We start from the raw sequence: 20,497 nt of genomic DNA, 5'->3' as shown, positions 1-20,497 counted from the left end.
TTGATCAAAGCGCAGACTGACAGGAGTCCTGTGGCGTTTTCAAATTTTTGTCTCAGTTTCATCTTCACCGTTTTAGGTCAGCAGGGTAATTTCACTCAAGATATCCCTCTGAGATTGGCATGCAGTGTTATGCAAATCTGACACACGAGAACGAGCACATCAAAAAGCAAGACACCGTTTCGAAATGCAGTATAAAGCTAAGTGGTAGCTTCAGTCAGTATCATCATATCGGTATCATTATGTGCCGATTTGCATTGATGAATGGTTACTTCTTCCTATGACTTCACAACTGTGAAATGCATTAATCTGTGGCCATTGAATCATAGATTTATATGCAAGTCCGTGGATTAACCTTTATAATCTGTTTGAATGTCATTTCCTGTCATTTCCTGTCATTTCCTGCCTTGTTGCACTTTAAATGGGAATCTACTACGGTACATTGTGCTTCAAAATACAGTTTTGTTGCCTTTTTGACAATGGCAATGAAACTCTTGAATCTTGAGAATAGACATTGCATTGTAATAGAAGAAAACAGGCAATGTTTTTTGTTTTGTTTTACAGCTCACTCTACAATGGAAGCCCCAGCTTGAACTAATATCATCCGGTCATACCTCATTTATCAGGATATGTGATTGTTTTTGTCTAGTACAAGATTAAAAAGTTGATATGTGTATGTTATTATTGGTTTTCCTGACCATGTACAATGTGATGGCCTATTTTCATGTTTGGATATCTATTTTGTTAAGAACTTTTGTCAAGGCACATTTGACCCATTGGTTAGATCATTTTTGATACCTCACCTAGATGACATTCTGCATAACGATAATAATGGTATGAAATACGGTGAAGATGCCCTGCCATGGCCAACCGGAAGGGCACTTGTCTACCATGCGGCTGACCGGGGTTCAATTCCCGGCCTGGGTCCTTTGCCGGTCTCTCCCCACTCGCTTCCTGTCACCACCTTCACAGTCCTATCATAAGTAAAGTGAAAAAGACCAGAATAAATATCTTTAAGAAATGTGGTGAACCAACCTAAACTCCTGAAATATCACTTTAGCAAATCTTGTTTAATGGCAGATTTTCTGGTTTACAGCTGTACGCAGTATTCATGCTGAAATAATGATTTTGCTCGTAACTGTGGATGACTAATGCCTGTGTTACATCACTGAAGAAAAATCAATGATCCTCCTTACTCAGCGTGCGACCCCTGATACTGACACCTTGCGTCTGTGTTAGCTCATCCACAAACATGCAGTGCGCCACTTATTATTACATTTTCTTAGTCATCAGTAAGTGGGTGTGTTATTTTGGCGAGGAAAATTAATGCCGTCGTCATACCTTCATTGGTTTCATGATTAGTAAGTCATTACAATCTCAGCTAGTTTTCATTTCCTGTCTTTCCTATGTCTTATTCTCTCCCCTGGTCTGTCAGTGTGCAGTCATAGTACCAGGGCCGCTGACAGCTTTTGCTGGGCCCAGGACAAAGTCATCTGAAAGGGCTCCCAACCCAACACGTACCAATGTAATACATGTGTTCTCATTTTTTGTTTTCCCCTGGCTGCGTGCGCGACCCTGGCTGCGCACAACTCAACCTCTGATTGTTGGAAACCGCGGTCGGTCAAACCATTTGCTCACGTGGTTGGCTGCCAGTGTCTTGCCCCTCCTCACAACACTGTGTCAATAACCAAAAAAAAACCTCATGTATTGGGACCCAATTCTGGGCCCCACATCTCCCTGGGCCCCAGGACAACATACCCGTTTGTCCCCCCCCTGTCGGCGGGCCTGCATAGTACACTGAGGCAGACTTCCTGTCCATGGTTTTACCTTCAGGCTATATGGTAGCCTACTCATTGACGTACTTTGTGTCTGGTCTTCATATGGCATCTTCAATTCTCACAATCATGGACTGCCCTCTTGTGTCTGAAATATGGAACTGACAGTGATGTTTGATGGAAGTGATGTGTACAGTAGGGGCTCTTTGTTAGATTTTCACTTTGCTTTGTGTGTGTACCAGTGCAGGGGTTCCCAAACTTTAGCCTGCCAAGGCCCCCCCATGTACTTCTATGTTCCAGTCAAGCCCCCCCTTACATGGGTCGTATTTTTCTGTCCATCCCCTTTCACAACCACTGTACTGTATGTCTGGGTGTCAGTGCCCCACTGGGAACTTAACGCAGTTCAGTAATAACATAATGCCGTTCTTAACTATGGAAACATTGTTGACATTATCTTGATTTTATTTTGGTGTACATCAGTTATTACATTTATTGAAATACTGTATTACATATTAATTTTGCAATGCTTTTCCTTCCAACCTGCCGTGGCCCCCCTAGCACCACCTCACGGCCCCCAAGGGGTCCACGGCCCCCACTTTGAAAACAGCTGTACCAGTGTCAAAGCCGTGGATAGATCTCTGAACAGCGCAACACAAGACTGCCCTCTAGTGTCTCGGATCTGTAATTGACAGTGATGTTTGACAGGCTAGCCTCAGCCATAGGGAATGGAGTTAGGTGTACAGTTTGTGTGCATTCCAATATGTGGACGTCCGTCCTCCCTTGCTCACTTGCCTGCTTGTGACCTCATGAAGATGTCACTGAGGAAAGAAAATTAATTCAATATCTTTCAAAAGCACAATTCTAATGTCACTTTCTCATTTACAATTGGGATGGTGAATGACAAACAGTCCCCTAAAAGTTGTTGTGGTAAGGCTGACAGCTGGGAAACTAAATTGTTTTCTCCACGGAGGCGGGGCGATGCCACAAGCACAAGTGGAGGACGGAAGTCTGCATATTGGAATGCACCCTTTCTTTGCTGTTGTAGTGCTGGTTCAACACAAAGCACATCATGTCCGGTCTGTGCTGGTTTTAGAAGCATCGACCCAATTCTTTCACATTCCCAGCCATATCTGACTGAGATGTGTGTGCAGAAGGTGTATTTGTTTGTCAGACACCCCCCAATGACTCCTCTCTTTCTTCTCCTCTTTCTTTCATGCAGTTGAATGATTTAAACTTTTTTTCTGTAGAGTGCATTTTCTCCATCTGGCTTCGGTTTGCTTTGCTTTGTCAAGAGTAAATTGTCAAGTTTGAAATAACTGTAAAACTGCAAAAAATAATCTAACTGTGTAGACAGCTGTAGCTGTACTGAAAATGGTTGTGTTTGTCTGTCAGATACTCCCCACTGATACCGCTCACTGGTCTCCCCTCTGTTCTCCTCTCCGCTTGTCTTCCAGACAGTTAAATGACTCAACACTTTTAAGAATTAATTATATTTAGTATTGTTCAACAGAGTGTATGTGGTCTGTAACTTATTAAGCGTTGGATTTCAATGGTCTCTGTTTAATTTACTGTGTAATTTCCATTTTTTGTCTTACCATTACACTTAACTGTGTGTGCTGAAGGTGTTTGTATTCGTCAGTCAGACACCCACTCCTCACTAATCTCTCTCTCTCTCTCTCTCTCTCTCTCTCTCTCTCTCTCTCTCTCCCTCTCTCTCTCTCTCTCTCCCTCTCTCTCTCTCTCTCTCTCTCTCTCTCTCTCTCTCTCTCTCCTCATCTCTGTTTGCAGGGCCCTGAAGATGTGCGGTCCAGGAGGCCCAGTCCATGTCAAACTCATCATCGAGTGGGAGCACAAGGTCAAGGAATGGTAGGCCTCTCTCCCTCGCCGATATGGAAATCTTACTTCAGTCGGATGCAGTACACACAGAAAAATACATTAATACACAAACGCTGTGTTTCTCTGCCCCTCTCTCTCTCTCTCTCTCTCTCTCTCTCTCTCTCTCTCTCTGTCGATCTCTCTCTCTTTCTCGCTCTCTCTCTCTCTCTTATGCACGCTATCGCTCTTTCGCTGTCTCAACCACACACACGCACACACACACACACACACATACACACACACACACACACGTCCTGCACAAGATAACAGATGTTACTTTTCATTCTGCCCATTGATCATTATCAAATATTTTTCTACAGTATGTGTTTGCTCCTTGTGTTTGTGCCTGCGGGCATTTGTTTGGTGTTTGTTCTTGTGTGTTTATTTGGTATTTACGTGTGTGTGTGTGTGTGTGTGTGTGTGTGTGTGTCTGTCTGTGTGTGTGTGTGTGTGTGTGTGTGTGTGTGTGTGTGTCTGTGTGTGTGTGTGTGTGTGTGTGTGTGTGTGTGTGTGTGTGTGTGTGTGTGTGTGTGTGTGTGTGTGTGTGTGTGTGTGTGTGCGCGCGCATGGCCTGTGTGTGTGTACGGCTCTATGTATGCCTGTATCTGCATGCTGCCTGTGTGTGTGCATGTATGCGTGCGTTTGTATCTGTGTCTGTGCGCGTGCATGCGTCCATGTCTCTGTGTCTGTGTCTGTGTGTGTGTGTGTGTGTGTGTGTGTGTGTGTTTGTGTGTGTGTGTCAGTCTGTTTGGCAGTATCCAGGAGGAGGTGGTGAAGGATGCGGAGAGCGTCAGGGCCACCCAGCAGCTGCATCTCCAACAGCACTCCTGCACACTAGACGAATGCTTTCAGCTATACACCAAAGAGGAGCAGGTAACACACACACACACACACACACACACACACACACACACACACACACACACACACACACACACACACACATACACACACACACACACACACACACACACACACACACACACACTCCTGCACACTGGACGAATGCTTTCAGCTATACACCAAAGAGGAGCAGGTAGCACTATACTATATACTGTAGACACACACACACACACTCGCACACACACACACACACACACACACACACACACACACACACACACACACACACACACACACACACACACACACACACACACACACACACACACACACACACACACACACACACACACACACACTCCTGCACACTGGACGAATGCTTCCAGCTATACACCAAAGAGGAGCAGGTAACATACACTATATGCTGTACACACACACACACACACACACACACACACACACACACACACACACACACACACACACACACACACACACACACACACACACACACACACAAACACACACACACACTCCTGCACACTGTACGAATGCTTCCAGCTATACACCAAAGAGGAGCAGGTAACATACACTATATGCTGTAGACATACACACACACACACACACACACACACACACACACACACACACACACACACACACACACACACACACACACACACACACTCCTGCACACTGGATGAATGCTTCCAGCTATACACCAAAGAGGAGCAGGTGGCACTATACTATACACACACACATATGCGCGCACGCACGCACACACACACACACACACACACACACACACACACACACACACACACACACACACACACACACACACACACACACACACACACACACACACACACACACACACACACACACACACACACACACACACACACTTTGCTTATGAATGCTTACAGAACACTTATACACACAAACCTCACGTAGAGACACACACACACACACACACACACACACACATACGCACTCGTACACATACCCCCGACAGAGAGACACACGTATCCCTGTCCTTCTCATCCCTGATAAAAGCTAAGCTTTTAAAAGGATTTCTCTTCAAAGGCCTATGGATTCACCGCGACAACAATCTTGGCAGCTCAACATCCAGGAATATGCCGTAAATCCATAATGTTTCTTTATTCACCCATACGAGACATTTGTTAGGAATTTGTTTTCAGGAGTTTTATACTGATCTATAAACGGCCCCCAGGAACATTTGCACTCTCTTTCAAAAGCACTTACAATCTGCCTGTATTGTAATTGTTTGTTTTCATGTCTTGTGCTTCACTTACTAGAAGAAATTTCCCCCACGGAGGTCAATTAAGGCTACTACAACTACATGTTATTCACTAGTTCGTCCCTTGAGTGCTTGGTGTACAGTAATAAAGCATGTTTGGCGAGGCAGTTGACCTCGGTTCAAGAGATTATTATACAGGATGAGATCCGCTCTCATCTCCTATGTGTATAAAGAGGCAGGGCTGGACTGGCCATCTGGCATAGTGAGCACTTCCCGGTATGCCCCGCACCCTCGTGGGCCTCTATTTTCAGAAATATAAAATGGGAAAAAATCAGTGCTGCACTGCTAATTATGAGGGGGGCCTTTAAAGGGACACCGTGTGAGATTTTTAGTTTTTTATTTCCAGAATTCATGCTGCCCATTCACTAATGTTACTTATTTCATGAATACTTACCACCAGTATCAAATTCTGAGTATTCATTATGACTGGAAAAAATGCACTTTTCATACATGAAAAGGGGGATATTCTCCTTGGTCCGCCATTTTGAATTTCCAAAAATGTATTACTTAGTAAACTCTCATGTAAAGATCAAATTTGGCAATAGACAGTGCAGTTTCAATGAGCAGCATAGTTGCAGTACCTTTTTTGACCATTTCCTGCACAGTGTCCCTTGAAGCCAAAAGAGCCCAGGTCCTATTTCTCCCCCAGTCCAGCCCTGTTTAGGGGGGTAATAGAGTGGGACCAGTAATGAAATGGAGGAGTAAGGGGAAGAGGGGGAACAACTGGAGAACCATTCATGTATGACAGGGTGAATGAGCTGGATGGATTGGTTGTTTTAAAAGGCAGGAGAAGGTAAGATAGCTGTCAGTTATTCTACAAGCTTCCTCCCGAACTATGCTTTTAGTAAAGCAAAGGATGTGCCAAAGGATGTTCCCTTTCGGTTTCATGTGGCACAAAACATCCACTCATTGCAGGTATTGCATGTCCTTGCGTCAAAAGAGTTGAAAGGACAGTCATCAATAAATTTCACTTCCTAGTGTGAAATACACTTTGAATGGGCACAGTGGTCGGTGATGGCCATGATGAAGACAACAGTCTAAACGTTTTCCTATCATAGAAAAAAAAGAAAAAGAAAAAAAGGATTTTAAGTGTGCAGACTCCCGGCTCTAAAATCGCTGTCAGCTTTTGTCCGGCACCTTTTTCCTGGAATATGCACCATCTTCACCTTCAACTACTGTATTCTGAATACACTCCCTAACGATATCCCTGTGTGTTGTCCTGCAGTTGGCGCCGGACGATGCGTGGAAGTGCCCGCACTGCCAGCAGCTGCAGCAGGGCATGGTGAAGATGAGCCTCTGGACACTGCCCAACATCCTCATCCTGCACCTCAAGCGCTTCCGGCAGGTCAGCACCAGAGATTCTTTAAGTATAGAGATATGCCAACATAATAGGTTTCTATGGGCACCTAACGCGACCAGGTTCCGGTCTGCCTAAAGGGCCATGTCATAATGCTCCTACAATGAATAGAACAATCCTTAGGTCTGCCTAAGGGGGGCCATACTAGAACCAGGAAACAATGGGCCAATGGAACCTCTCTCTCTCTACTCTCTCTGTCAGCACTTCATTTACCCCCTTTGGGGGTCCTTACGTTACGGAGCCTGTAAAATGTACTGGTAAATAAATGTAAGTGTTTCTTGTGTGCAAAACATTTGCACCTGCTCACAAGAAAGCTTCTGGTGATCTCATAAAAATCATCTTATTTCAAGGTAGTGCATTTTGTGTTTTGGTCCGGAAGTGTTTTGTTGTTCCTGCATGTCAGAGAAGTGTAACAAGTGTAGCCTCTTCCTGCAGATGGGCCTGTCGATGGGCCTATTCACTCTTTACAGAAAACCCTCAGCTACATCATAGTAACATTGAAATGACAATGTAAGGAGTCTTAGTTAACCGATTAAGACTTGGTCATTACCATTAAGGTGACATTAAGGTTATAACAGAGGCTCTGCGCTAAGGGGTTAACACATTCTCGTGATGCCATGTTGGTGCAGGTGGACGATAAGGTTAGAACAGAGGCTCTGCTGTCTGAACGTTTTAGAGGCTCTTGAGTTAGGCCTGCACCCCTCCTTGGACAATTTTCTTTGGTTACAGCATCATTGGATGACCCCCCCCTCTTTGTCCACTATTCCCTGACTTCATGTTATGAGGATGACGGTTTGTTTGTTTGTTTGTTTGTTTGTTTGCTTGTTTTATGTTTTTGTTTTTGTGTTTACTAAAAACCTAATAAAAAGTTCATCACAAAAAAAAAGAACAGAGGCTCTGCACTAAGGGGTTAACACATTCTCGTGATGCCATGTTGGTGCAGGTGGGCGAGCGCCGCAACAAGCTGTCCACGCTGGTGCACTTCCCCGCCGCCGGCCTGGACATGGCGCCCCATGTGGTGAAGAGAAGCCATAGCACCCGTAACCTGGCCAATGGAGGGGGAGGAGGAGGGTCCGCCTGGTCCCAGCCACCCAATGGCACGCTGCCCCAGGACTTCCACTACGACCTCTACGCAGTCTGCAACCACCACGGGGGCATGCACGGAGGACACTACACCGGTAGGCTGATTGATTCATTTGATTGATTTTGTTTGACATTCTCATTTTTTTTAGAGAAAAGTACACGTAATACCTTTCGCTCTGTTGTAAGCCGTACCACCTGCAGTGCATCATCCCAATTGGTCAATTTCTGACTACCTTTGATCAGACTGAAATTTTTTGACATCCAAGGTATGCCCTTGGCATCAAAAAGTGACATGCGCCTCAAAGGTGCCCCCTTGTGGCAGCATAACTTCACTGACTGTTAGGGCTTGGGAAGGGTCTAGGTTTAGGCCAGGGGTTCTCAATTTATTCTAACTTGGGGTCCACTTGAAATTTTCACAAATGTTCGGGGCCCACCTCTGACCCAATACAAGATACAACTCAACTAAATAGTAAGCAGCCACACAAATATTATTTTGATTTTTAGAAAATGATTTCATGGCCTACTTGGAATACCTTCAAGGGGGATCTTCTCCATGGCCGCCATTTTGAATTTCCAGAAATAGAATTTTTATCTGTAAAACTTACCATACTTTGGTTATACTAGTAAACATCCATTTATTACTCAGTAAATATTCATGAATGGATAGAAATAGGCAACAGGCAGCACACATTCAATGAGCAGCAAAGTTGCAATACCTACTCTGTCGAGCATCCTACACAAGGCGCCTTTGAGACAAAAGTACAGTATGTGTGTACTTTTACATGATGAGTGGTGTGTATTCCCTGATATTATGAGATGATGTCTCACAGCAATTTTCACAGTAGGTCTCTTTGAGACCCAGAGTGCTGAGTCAATAACCATCTTATTGTTGTACAAACAGCAAAATAAAATCTGCTTAATTTGTGTTAATTCAGACAGCTTGTGCTGAGCTAGATGGTTGGCTGAAATCTGTGGATAAATCTGGCCTCCCTTGTAAATACAAATCATGGGTCTATCAGCATGGCATCCTCCCTAGGATTCTGTGGCCTATGCCATCCCATTGACCACAGTGGAGACATTGGAGAGGAAAGTAAGCAGACACCTACGGAGATGGCTGGGGTTACCAAAGAGCCTGAGCAGCATCACACTCTACGGGCGCAGTAACAAACTGCAATTGCCCTTCAAATCCTTGGAGGAGGAATTCAAGGTAACACGAGCAAGAGAAGTGGTGCTGTACAGAGACTCCAGCGCTAGGAGAAGGGCGGTACCGGTGGAGGCACGACCAAGTCCTGAAGACCATCGCTGAAGCCATCAGCACAAGACTGGCCTGTTCAAAGCAGTTCCACCCCCCCAAGAAAGCCATTGCCTTCGTTAAGGCTGGAGAACCAGTTGCCGTATCCGGAAGAGCACCAGCAGGAATCCTGACCTCTGCAAGGGACTGGCAGCTACTAGTGGACCTTGAAAAGCAACTCAAGTTCCCGAGCCACATCGCAGCCACCACCCTTCGCCCTGATGTTGTACTTGTGTCAGACGCCACCAAACAAGTCATCATGCTGGAGCTGAGAGTCCCGTGGGAAGACCGCCTGGAAGAAGCCTTTGAAAGGAAGCTTTCCAAATACTCAGGACTGGTCAGTGACTGCCAGCAATCAGGGTGGAGGGCTAAGTGCCTCCCAATTTGCAGCTCGGTCCTTGGCCAATGCACTTGGAGGCTTAGGCATCGTCGGACACCAGAAGAGGAGAGCCATCCGCAACACCACCGAAGCGGCAGAGAGGGCCTCAAGATGGCTATGGCTTAAGAGAGGCGAGCCATGGAGTCGTGGTAGTAAGTCAGCCAACTGTACACAAGCTGGGGACTGATCACCCCCAGCTGGGTCGCCTGGATGAGGGTGTATGATGTTGAAAGACCCGAAACACCCAATGATTTCAGGAACATCACTGACGATGTGTCCAGTTGCATTAGCAGATGTATTTCCACAGTGTATGTCCATGAAAATATACACATATACAACAGATTTATGACCTCCAAAAACTTGATTTGCATATATCCATCAACAATATGGCTGGCTGTACACCACATGCATATTTACAGTACATGTTTAATTTCGTAATTATTATGTGTGTGCTAGTGGTTGTGTTTGTAGGTAGCAACGCAGAAGAAGATTGATTACAGTGCTTCTCTCCTCCAATGCCCCCACCCCACACACACACACACACACACACACAAATTACATCACGACTCTGTCTCATTGTCGCTCACTGTCTAATTTCTCATTAACGTCGTATTGCGTTCCAGCGCACAGACCGACCTTCAGAGGTCAATCGTCGTGTTCCAGCATCCTCCGTGACTGGTTTCTCCAAGAATAAAATCTTATTAGCGCATGTGTGTCCTGTGTACTAAGTAATCTTTCCTCATCGTGATGCAGATGTGTGTGTGTACTGTGGTGGCTGATCGTTGGCTTGCTGTGCATATGCAATATGTCCTCTGTAGCTTACACAGTGGCCGAAGTTTACTTTTCCTACATCAGAATAGATTGCGAGAAGTTTCTTCTTCTTTATAAGAAATAGCTGGGCGATATTTACCTGATTCTCACCAGGGAACGCCCCCGCGTGACGTAGCCGAACGCAGCCAGATGATGTTAATCAGGTTAGGGCGATATGGGGGGGGGGAAACTTGACGGACGTTCGGACAAATGTAACAGATGTTCATTGGTATTCAGAACATAGCACAGCAAAGGCAATATGTGCGCTGTGTGCTGGTCCGCTGACAGCTTTTGATGGGCCCAGGACAAAATTATCTGAAAGGGCCCCCTACCCAAAGCATATAATGTAATTGGGATCCAATTCTGGGCCCCCTATCTCCCTGGGCCTGGGACAACATACCCATTTGTCTCCCCATATCGGTGGGCCTGGCTGCGTGTGTCCTCTGTATTGTGGATGCCCACTTGTAGAGCTTCTGTATGACAACAATTTTGTGCCCTACGTAACACATCATCAACATCACTGGCTCGTGTGTGCGTGCGTCCTCCATAGCGTACTGTAGGAACCAGAGGTGTCAAAAGTAAAAGTAAAAGTACATTTGTGGTGTAATAACAACACTAGCACATGGCATTACATAGCTGTTACACCATTTAGTCCATTGTACTTAATGAGATAGATAGACTGTGTTGTTACTGAAAAACTGAAAACCTAACAAGGACCCACTACAAACTTGATCCAACCAGTGCAGAGTTAGATGACTGTGAGACAAGTACACAGGTCTACTGGTTACTCAAATAAGTTACTTGTGTTGGAAGGAAACTCTTTTTTTACTTTTACTTTCACTTTTGACACCTTTGGTAGGAACTCTGTGGATGGCCAGTGGTACGGCCACGATAACAGGAGCATGCCCTGTGTAATAATTCCTCCATCATGCTTGTGGTGTCTCACTGACAAGTGTGTGTGTGTGTGTGTCTGTCTGTGTGTCTGTGTGTCTGTTTGTCTGCCTGCCTGTCTGTCTGTCTGTGCGTGTATCCTCCATAGCCTACTGTAATAACTCTGTGGATGGCCAGTGGTACGGCTATGATGACAGCAGCGTGGACCTTGGTGCAACAGCTTATTATTAGACTCGTGATATGTGTGTGTAAGTGTGTATGAGTGTGATTGTGATGTGTGTGTGTGTGTGTGTGTGTGTGTGTGTGTGTGTGTGTGTGTGTGTGTGTGTGTGTGTGTGTGTGTGTGTGTGTGTGTGTGTGTGTGTGTGTGTGTGTGTGTAGTGTCTCATTGCTTCTCCATGTGTCCTCCGTAGCCTACTGCAGGAACTCTGTGGATGGCCAGTGGTACGGCTACCATGACAGCAATGTGCCCTGTGTAATACCTCCTCCATCATGCTTGTAGTGTCTCACTGACAAGTGTGTGTATCTGTCTGTCTGTCTGTCTGTCCTCTATAGCGTACTGCAGGAACTCTGTGGACGGCCAGTGGTATGGCTACGATGACAGCAGCGTGGATCTGGTGCCAGAGGAGGAGCTGTGTACGCGCGGGGCCTACATCCTCTTCTATCAGAGACGCAACGCCATCCCCCAGTGGTCCGCCAACAGCTCCATCAGGGGTGAGAAAAGGACCAGGAAGGGAGGTGGTAATGGGTGGTAAAGGGGGGGGTAAGACGTCAGACACAGTAGGCGGGATGGAACGGGAGCGAGACGAATGCGGTCTTTCTGCTTAGTTTCGGCCGGTGTGTTCTACTCTGCCTTTCACACTGACAGCTTCGGCGTGCGCGCCAAGTCCTGTTCAACCCCCCCCACAGCCAAACTAATGTGCTACTTTGCTGACGACTGTACGTACATGATATTTATGCAACGCCATCCCACTGTGGTCCGCCAACAGCTCCAGGGGTGAGAACAGGACCCGGAAGGGAGGTGGTAATGACTGGTAAAGGGGTGGGTAATGGGGGCTGACCGTACATGATATTTATGCAACGCCATCCCACTGTGGTCCGCCAACAGCTCCAGGGGTGAGAAGATGGGGTTACAGGGTTTGGCGCTATTCAGACATGCCACTATTCAGACATTGATGTCTATTGCCTGAATACCGGCACGCTTCCCACCGAAATATGCCATTTCTGTGGTTTGTTTCTGATACGTTGCTCAGGTTATTTTCCAAACCCTGACCCTAACCCTATGGCATATCTGGTGTCTGAATAGCGGTATGTCTGAATAGCGCATGCCGCCCAGAAGATGGGGCACAAGACAAGGACGGAGGGGGTGGATAGTGGTGGGGGTGATTATTAGTGTTGTGGATCGGCACTGCCCTCAAGATCCGATTCAATCACGAATCGGGAGATAGCGATTCGATTCGATTCTATGCAATCCGATCCGATTCAATTATACAATGCATTGCAATGCATTATATTTCTACTGAAAGCAAAGCAAATGTTTAATCAGTCATGATGAGGCAATACAAGTAGTCAGATACTGAGCAACAATTTATTGGCTGTTTTCTGTATCAGTCTGTATCAGTCTTACAATGTTTTGAAGTACTTTTATTTAATTTAAAATTAATTTACTCCCGAAATATCCACGGAAGTAATTGAAACGTAAAAAAAATTGCCGTATCGATTCTGGAACTTTGCCAGATCGATTCTGGATCGTCCATGCCCTGCATCGATTGTTGACACCACTAGTGATTATTATACACTTTTAAGTGGAGGAGACACGCTCACACTATTGTCTTATGATTAACACAGTTCGTAACTGGGTGCTGAATCCCACATAAAACATGCACATGTTTATTTTGTTAGCGCTCTTTCTGATGTTGGCATCGGGCAGTTGTTAAGAAGAATATCCTCAAAAACCACAGACGTGAAAGATGTGAAAACTACTTTCACCCCTGATCAGGGGCGAGGGAGAGAGAGGGAGACAGGGCAGGGAGGTGAATTGGATGTGCATGGCATTTGCTTTGAACTCTGATTATATTGCATCAGGACAAGGGCGGTAACTGCATACTAATATCATTGTAGCAGTGGTGTACTTTCAGATTTTCTCTCGTGCTAATCTGTTTTCACATTTCGGTGGTATGCAACACCACCAGCCTAAAGCTAACAGCTCACCCAGGGGTGTGAAGGGTGGGGGGTGAATGGCGGTGTCTTTAGTTCACACAAATTATACCAGGATGGTATATGCATACTAATAGTAGCGTTACTTTAAACAACGATCATACCAGGACCAGGATGGGATATGCATACCAATAGGATAGTTGTGGTGGTAATATGTGTGATACAGTATTTTCTATTTTTACATTTTCTTCACTAAAATGTCTTCACATTTATTCCATCACATGTCGCTCGTATCCGAGAGAGCTGCAGTGTTTTTCACGTGTTTCATGTTTGAAGTAGTAGTAATGGTGACTTGCACTTCTACTTTATACAATTTTGAATGACCATACGCTGTAGAAGAAGTAGTAGCAAAATTGTCCATATGGTAATCTTATTGTCCATCTCTGGTAGTAGTAGCAGCAGTACTAATATGATGTACATTTGTTACAATCAACCTTTTATTATGATGACCATACACAGTAGAAGTAGTTGCAAAATTGTCCATATGGTAGTCATCAGTTATCAACCCTCTCGGGTAGTAGTATCAGCAGTAGTAATATGATGTCCTGCACTTTATATGTCTGTAAGGGTATTGTATAGGTACTCTAGGTGTAACGTATGTGTACTGTCTATGTCTAATTGTCAATGCCCACACCTAAAGTCTATATGTCTGCATGGGAAAGTAAGAAACGTAATTTCAATTCTTTGTATGACCAGTGCATGTAAAGAAATTGTCAATAAAACCGACTTGACTTGACTTGACTTGCCTTGACTACAGTACAGTACATTTGTTACAATGGGCACCAATCTGTTTCCCCTGCAGGCTCCACCAGCTCCTCCATGTCTGACCACTGGCTGATCCGCCTGGGGGAGAGCGAGCGCGGCAGCGTGGTGTCCAGGAGCTCCACCACCTACCCCTCCTCCGTCCCCGACTCCCCAGAGTCGCCCGTCTTCCCAGTGGAGCCCGCCAAAGATGAACGAGGTACGTCAAAGTGGACTAATGTTTGCATTTTGGGGGCAGCCGTGGCCTAGTGGTTAGAGTCGGTCTTTCAATCTAGGGGTTGCCGGTTCGAATCCCCCCTGACCTCTCCCTACATCTCCATCCATGGCTGAAGTGCCCTTGAGCAAGTCACCTAATCCCACATTGTTCCAGGGACTGTAACCAATACCCTGAAAAATAATAGTTGTAAGTCGCTTTGAATAAAGTGAAAGCCTCAGCTAAGTGCAATGTAATGTAATGTAATTTCAGGTTGTACAGTACTTTTTTGAACCCAGTAGGACATAGCGTAACAAATTTGCTCACTCACCAGAATGGCAATGACCACTAACCAGAATGGCAATGACCAAGTCATAGTGCATAACTAAAGGCCCAGTGTTATGTCATAGATGTGTAGTTCTATGGTAGGTAATTTTTCAATGACTATTACAGCTTTCCAATGCTGGAACGGCATGCATTATGGCAGTGGTTCTCAAACTTTTTCAGACCGAGGACCACTTTGTCCCCTCAAAAATGTTCAGGGACCACATGTCAACTGAATTGACTGTTGACGGGTGCTAATTTAGATGCAGATCACTTACTTTTTATTCACATTTACAAGTCTGTCTTATTGTGGTGAAAATGACACTTCAGCTTTGTTTAGCTTTGCAATAATGTTACAAATATAGTCTACTGCTAGCTGGTCTTGGAAAAGTAGAAATCCCCTCGCGGACCACATGAGCTCTGTCGCAGACCACTAGTGGTCCCCGGAACACACTTTGAGAATCACTGCATTATGGGGCTACAGTACGTCCACCATGCAAATTTGAATGTTGTTGACCACTGAACATCTTTCAAAAAAGCCTGTGTGAAGTGACGCATATTTTTCCTTTCCGTTTTGTTTTGGCCATGCCATTTGCCTTGGGAAGACAAGCAGAAAATCTGTTGTAGTACCTTTTGTGAATACAGGTAATCAGAGTTGAGTAGGCTTGCAATAAGAAGCAACAGAACAAAAATACAGCTCGTACTGTCAAAATCCACATTTGGCGTGTTTTTCAGCCTGATGCTGCTTCCTGTGGATGTCAACATCGCCTCATTAATTCCCTATTTCCTGAGGGGAATCACGGTATTGACCTGAGAACTATTTCATTGTCATGATCAGAACACCAAGCATCGGAGGGATGAAAGAAATGGTTTCAAGTGTACTCTAAATGCATTTGCTCCGGTTATGGTACACACAATTGATTCCTGTGATAATGGACTTCAAGTGTCATGTGTGTTTTTTTGCCATGTTGCCTACATTTGGGCAGAAGCATTATGGATGTCCAAGGTCAAAAGAACATGATGCTTATCAACAGACTGACATGCCATTTGTCATTACCTTGTTTATAATTCATTTTATTTCAACAAAACATTTTATGCAGTGCAATAAAAAAGATGCTGCAGAAACATAGTATGAAGGAAGCAAAAAACAAACATTGACATTCAGAAGATAGTACAACAATGACAAATGGCAAAAGCTGTCAAGTAGTAATATTTCCTAACTTCTGCCATGTTTTCCTAGTTTGTTTTCAGTTATATACTGTATCTGCTCACATTTGTTAAAGCTGTCTTGGGTTCACTTGAAGTGTACTCCACAAGCTTGATGTACTGTACAAATACAACAAATATTCATTGACATCCAAAAGAGAAAACAAGTCTTGGTGTACATAGTCAATTGAGCGTGTTGTGGTCATCCATGGTGTATTGGTTAGGGAGTTGAACTATAGATCACGGGGTTGCAGGTTCAAATCCCACCCTTACCTCTCCCTACATCTCCATCCATGGCTGAAGTGCCGCTGAGCACAGCACCTAACCCACATCGCTCTAGGGACTGTAAACAATACCCTGTAATATCTGGGGGTTGCTTTGGATTTTAAAAGTGTAATGCAGGGGTGGGGGACTTATGTCTCGAGGTGCCATTTACGGCCCTTGAGGCCGTTTTTTACGGCCCCCGATATAATTGTATTGTCATTTAGCTTCACATGAAATATGACATATTTTGTAACGGAATCTTAGAAATTACATTTGCAATACAATTAAGTTGTATTCAGGGGACCTTGAGAAAGTAGAGTCTGTTTTAAAGGTGGCTGCCTTCAATATAGGCCTAAAGTGCAGGGGGAATCCTGGTTTGTGTTCATAATACGGCCCTTGGAGGACTTTTACGGCCCCTGGAGGAATTTGAAGTGGCCCCTCAACTGAAAAAGGTTCCCCATCCCTGGTGTAATGTCATGAATAATGTGTGTTCTCTTTAGGGGGTTTTGAGACCAGGCCCTTTGTGCGTGGGATCCAGGGCCGTAGCGTAAGCATGCGCAGCCCCACCAAGACCAAGGACACCCTCAGCAAAGTGCTGCCCCTGCGCTGGTCCTTTGGCTCCAAGGACCGCCGCCGCAAGACCGCCACCCCCGCCCCCGAGCCCACCACCACCACCACTCCACCAGGTTATAAACACAATGCCTTCCACTCTTGCTCTAGCTGACCTACCAAGCCAAAGTGCAGTAACTACGCCAACATTGAAACAGAGAAAAAGGCCATCAAAGTATTGGTATTGGTAGGCCTGGGGAGGAAAAGGACTGTGGCCCCAACCACTAGCATCCTCATCCTAAGCCCTTCTTTCACACTACCCGCATCGTCTACTGACGGATGGTGATGGTAGTTACAGTGCAGTAACTATGCCAATGTTGAAACTGAGAAGGCCTTCAAAGTACTGGTATTAGGTTGGATAGTGCAGTACTGCAAATTTGACATAGCAACATCTCTAAACTGGGACACGTTTGGACCATACGGTTTTGTCACAAGGTAAAGGAGTTATGAAGACCATTTTCAGTTTTAACTCAATTGTGACAAAATGTGTAGTTACTGCACTTTGCCTTTGTAGGGCAGTAATTGTCCTCCCCTGCACTTTAATGTCTGTCCTGTCTCAGTCTACCCATTGAATAGTGAGAGACGCATTCACACTATCGCCTGTTAAAATGTCTACTCTGTAAGTCCTGAATTAACACTGCAAATAGTAGTAGCAGCAACAAATGTTTTTTTTGTTTGTTTGTTTTTTTAGTTAGTAAAGTGATTTCATTTTTTGGCTGGGTGCTGAATCCCACATAAACATAAATCTTCAATTCCCTTTGTATGGCTAATGCATGTGATGAAATTGACAATAAAGATTTTAACTTGGCTTTTAAGACTTTGACATTAACCCCTTGCTTGCCGCACGCAGCCCCTGCAGAGCTGGTGGAGTATCTGGAGTCTGGCCGGCGGCCGCGCTGCACCAAGGACCCCATCATTGGCCTGGTCAGCAGCAGCCCCTCGTCCCTTAAGGAGGGTGCCTTGGGACAGCAGCGTCCTCCTCCAGCTAGAGGTGGGCGAAATGACAATATTAATCATGAATCGTGATATTGAGTGCAAGATCGTCTCGAATCTGCCAATGTGGGGAAATCGTATAGATCGTCTTGCAATGAGGATGTTTACTATCAGTATCAGAGTGATGTCTACTTACTTGTGTTGTTGTCTTCACTTTTATTTTTTACATTATTGTATTCATATTGTGCACTTTATACGAGTGCCATCAGTGTGTTGACATTTTATTAACTGCAAATTACAAATTCCAAGCATATGAAAGTTGTTTGTTGTTGTTTTTATTTTTATGATGGAAGATTGTGATAAAAAAAAAATCGAGATCGATATTTTATTTGTAAAAATCGTGATGCAATTTTTTTTGCCATATCGCCCACCCCTACCTCCAGCCTCCATCCCATCCAGCTCCTCCAGTCTCAGCTGCGTCGGTGGCAGGGGGGGGACGCCTGATGAGGAGCCCTCCACACCGGACTTCCACAGAGCGCCTCCTGAGGGCCAACGGGTGAGACAGGTGGTGGCAGCGGGGGACAAGACGGGAAGTCTGAGGCGGAGTACCACCACCAGCATGACGAAGCTGCAGCAGCAGCAAAGAGAGGATGGTGGGACCATGGACAGGAGAAGCTCTCGGAGAAACAAGCACACGGTGAATCTAGCCACATTAAGTCAATACTTACTGAGTCGATTTTGACACCCTATTACAGTAGTGTGTATTTGGTCCAACTCCAAATTTGTGTTAAAACAAGCATGTTAAAAGAGGAAATCTAACTGCATTTAAGTAAAATAAACATTGTTACCTGTGTATTACTGACACATTGCCCTTTAACAACTTTATATGTCCCTGAAACTGAAAAGCATCTTACTCTATTTGTTGTAGTCATCACTGACAGAGTAAACGCACCTTTACACACTGCATAAGTAACACTGGATTTAATTTTACTGTGCAGGACCAGACGATGAAGAACCAAGGCAGGAGGGACTCTCATGGCGGCTTCCCACTTCCCAACGCGAGCACCAACTCCAGCCTAAACTCCAGCCTGCAGGACAGTCTGGAGGACACTGCATGTGACGGATCAGACAGCAGGGACAGGGACAGGGACAAGAGCCGCTGGAGGAGAGAGCTGCCCGAGTCAAAGAGCCACGACGCCGGCCTGCTGTCCTTCCTGAAAGGCGGCTTTCTGAAAAGGGACTCCATGCGCAGTAGGTCAAGGGACAGTGAATGGGGGGGAAGGGCAAGTAACGTCGACACAGACAGCAGCACCAGGAGCATGTCCAAGCTGTCCCTGTCCAATGGAGGCACTGCGGAGGGGAAGAACGGCAGCTACAACAGCGGCTTGACCCGCACGGGGCGCCAAAATGACGAGCTAGCCAACGGGAAAGTACGTAGCGGCGGCGACGACAGGGACAGGAGCAGCAGCAACGCGCTGTTGGACATCAAGCGCTCCCAGAGCTCCACCAACCTACCCCCCAGCAGGAGCGAGCAGCTGCTACGCCGGAGCGCCTCGCTGCACCGCAATGGGCTCTCGTCGGGGCCCCGTAGCCTGGCCTCGGGGGGTGGCCCCGACACCTCCAAGGCCTCCTGTAGCACCCTGGGCCGTACAGGGCGTTACAGCAGCACCTCCCTGGGCAGGAAAAGGACAGTGCCTGAGTCCAGCTTCTAAACATCCACCCCCTACACGCGCACACACACACACACACACACACACACACACACACACACACACACACACACACACACACACACACACACACACACACACACACACACACACACACACACAGCTCCGTACCCCTGAAACACCCAACACTAACACCTCCTTGACAAGAAGAGGATGGTGCCAGAATCCAACATCTGGCCACTCCTTGCAATCAAAACCCTAACATTCTCTTTCTTTCAAAACCCTAACACTTCCCTGGGGAGGATAAGGACTTTGGCTTCAGCCACTAGCATCCTAACCCTTAGCCGTTCTTTCTCACGTTTCGTCATACATTCTTTCTCACAGCTAGCCGTCAACCATGTATACACAGGGTCTGACTGGCTGACGGATCCATCACATCTTGAGAAGCTGAACATTTCTCAACTTTGCAATGGAGGTGACGGAATGACCCACAATGTATTCTCGAGGTCCTCCCCATGCAAAGTAATTGAGCTCTGTCAGCTGACGTGGCCCAATGTGAACACACAGTAAAACGCCAACACCCACAGCCCCTTAAAAACTTGAAAGCAATAGGCCACAAAGGTCACATGAAGTATGAGAATATAGTAACACTATAAACATGTGTACGTTTCTCGAAAGCGTCATTGCTAACCAC

At 45.7% G+C, this 20,497-nt stretch overlaps 1 protein-coding gene across 1 annotated transcript in view; it reads left to right on the top strand.

The window, feature by feature from the left end:
* Window positions 1–19,862, top strand: part of usp43a (ubiquitin specific peptidase 43a) — a 172,095-nt gene extending 152,233 nt beyond the window's left edge. The window contains exons 10-19 of the mRNA XM_063201860.1: window positions 3,561–3,638; window positions 4,391–4,520; window positions 7,040–7,159; window positions 8,115–8,349; window positions 12,181–12,339; window positions 14,645–14,803; window positions 17,092–17,277; window positions 18,051–18,191; window positions 18,577–18,830; window positions 19,132–19,862. Coding sequence (XP_063057930.1) covers window positions 3,561–3,638; window positions 4,391–4,520; window positions 7,040–7,159; window positions 8,115–8,349; window positions 12,181–12,339; window positions 14,645–14,803; window positions 17,092–17,277; window positions 18,051–18,191; window positions 18,577–18,830; window positions 19,132–19,845 — 2,176 coding nt within the window. The 3' untranslated portion in view covers window positions 19,846–19,862. The remainder of the gene's footprint in view (window positions 1–3,560; window positions 3,639–4,390; window positions 4,521–7,039; window positions 7,160–8,114; window positions 8,350–12,180; window positions 12,340–14,644; window positions 14,804–17,091; window positions 17,278–18,050; window positions 18,192–18,576; window positions 18,831–19,131) is intronic.
* Window positions 19,863–20,497: the final 635 nt, after the last annotated feature.

Source organism: Engraulis encrasicolus, chromosome 1 (assembly GCF_034702125.1).
Source record: "Engraulis encrasicolus isolate BLACKSEA-1 chromosome 1, IST_EnEncr_1.0, whole genome shotgun sequence".
NCBI classification, from domain to species: domain Eukaryota; kingdom Metazoa; phylum Chordata; class Actinopteri; order Clupeiformes; family Engraulidae; genus Engraulis; species Engraulis encrasicolus.
Note: the sequence above shows the minus strand (reverse complement) of the source record. Positions and strands in the feature narration are given on the sequence as shown.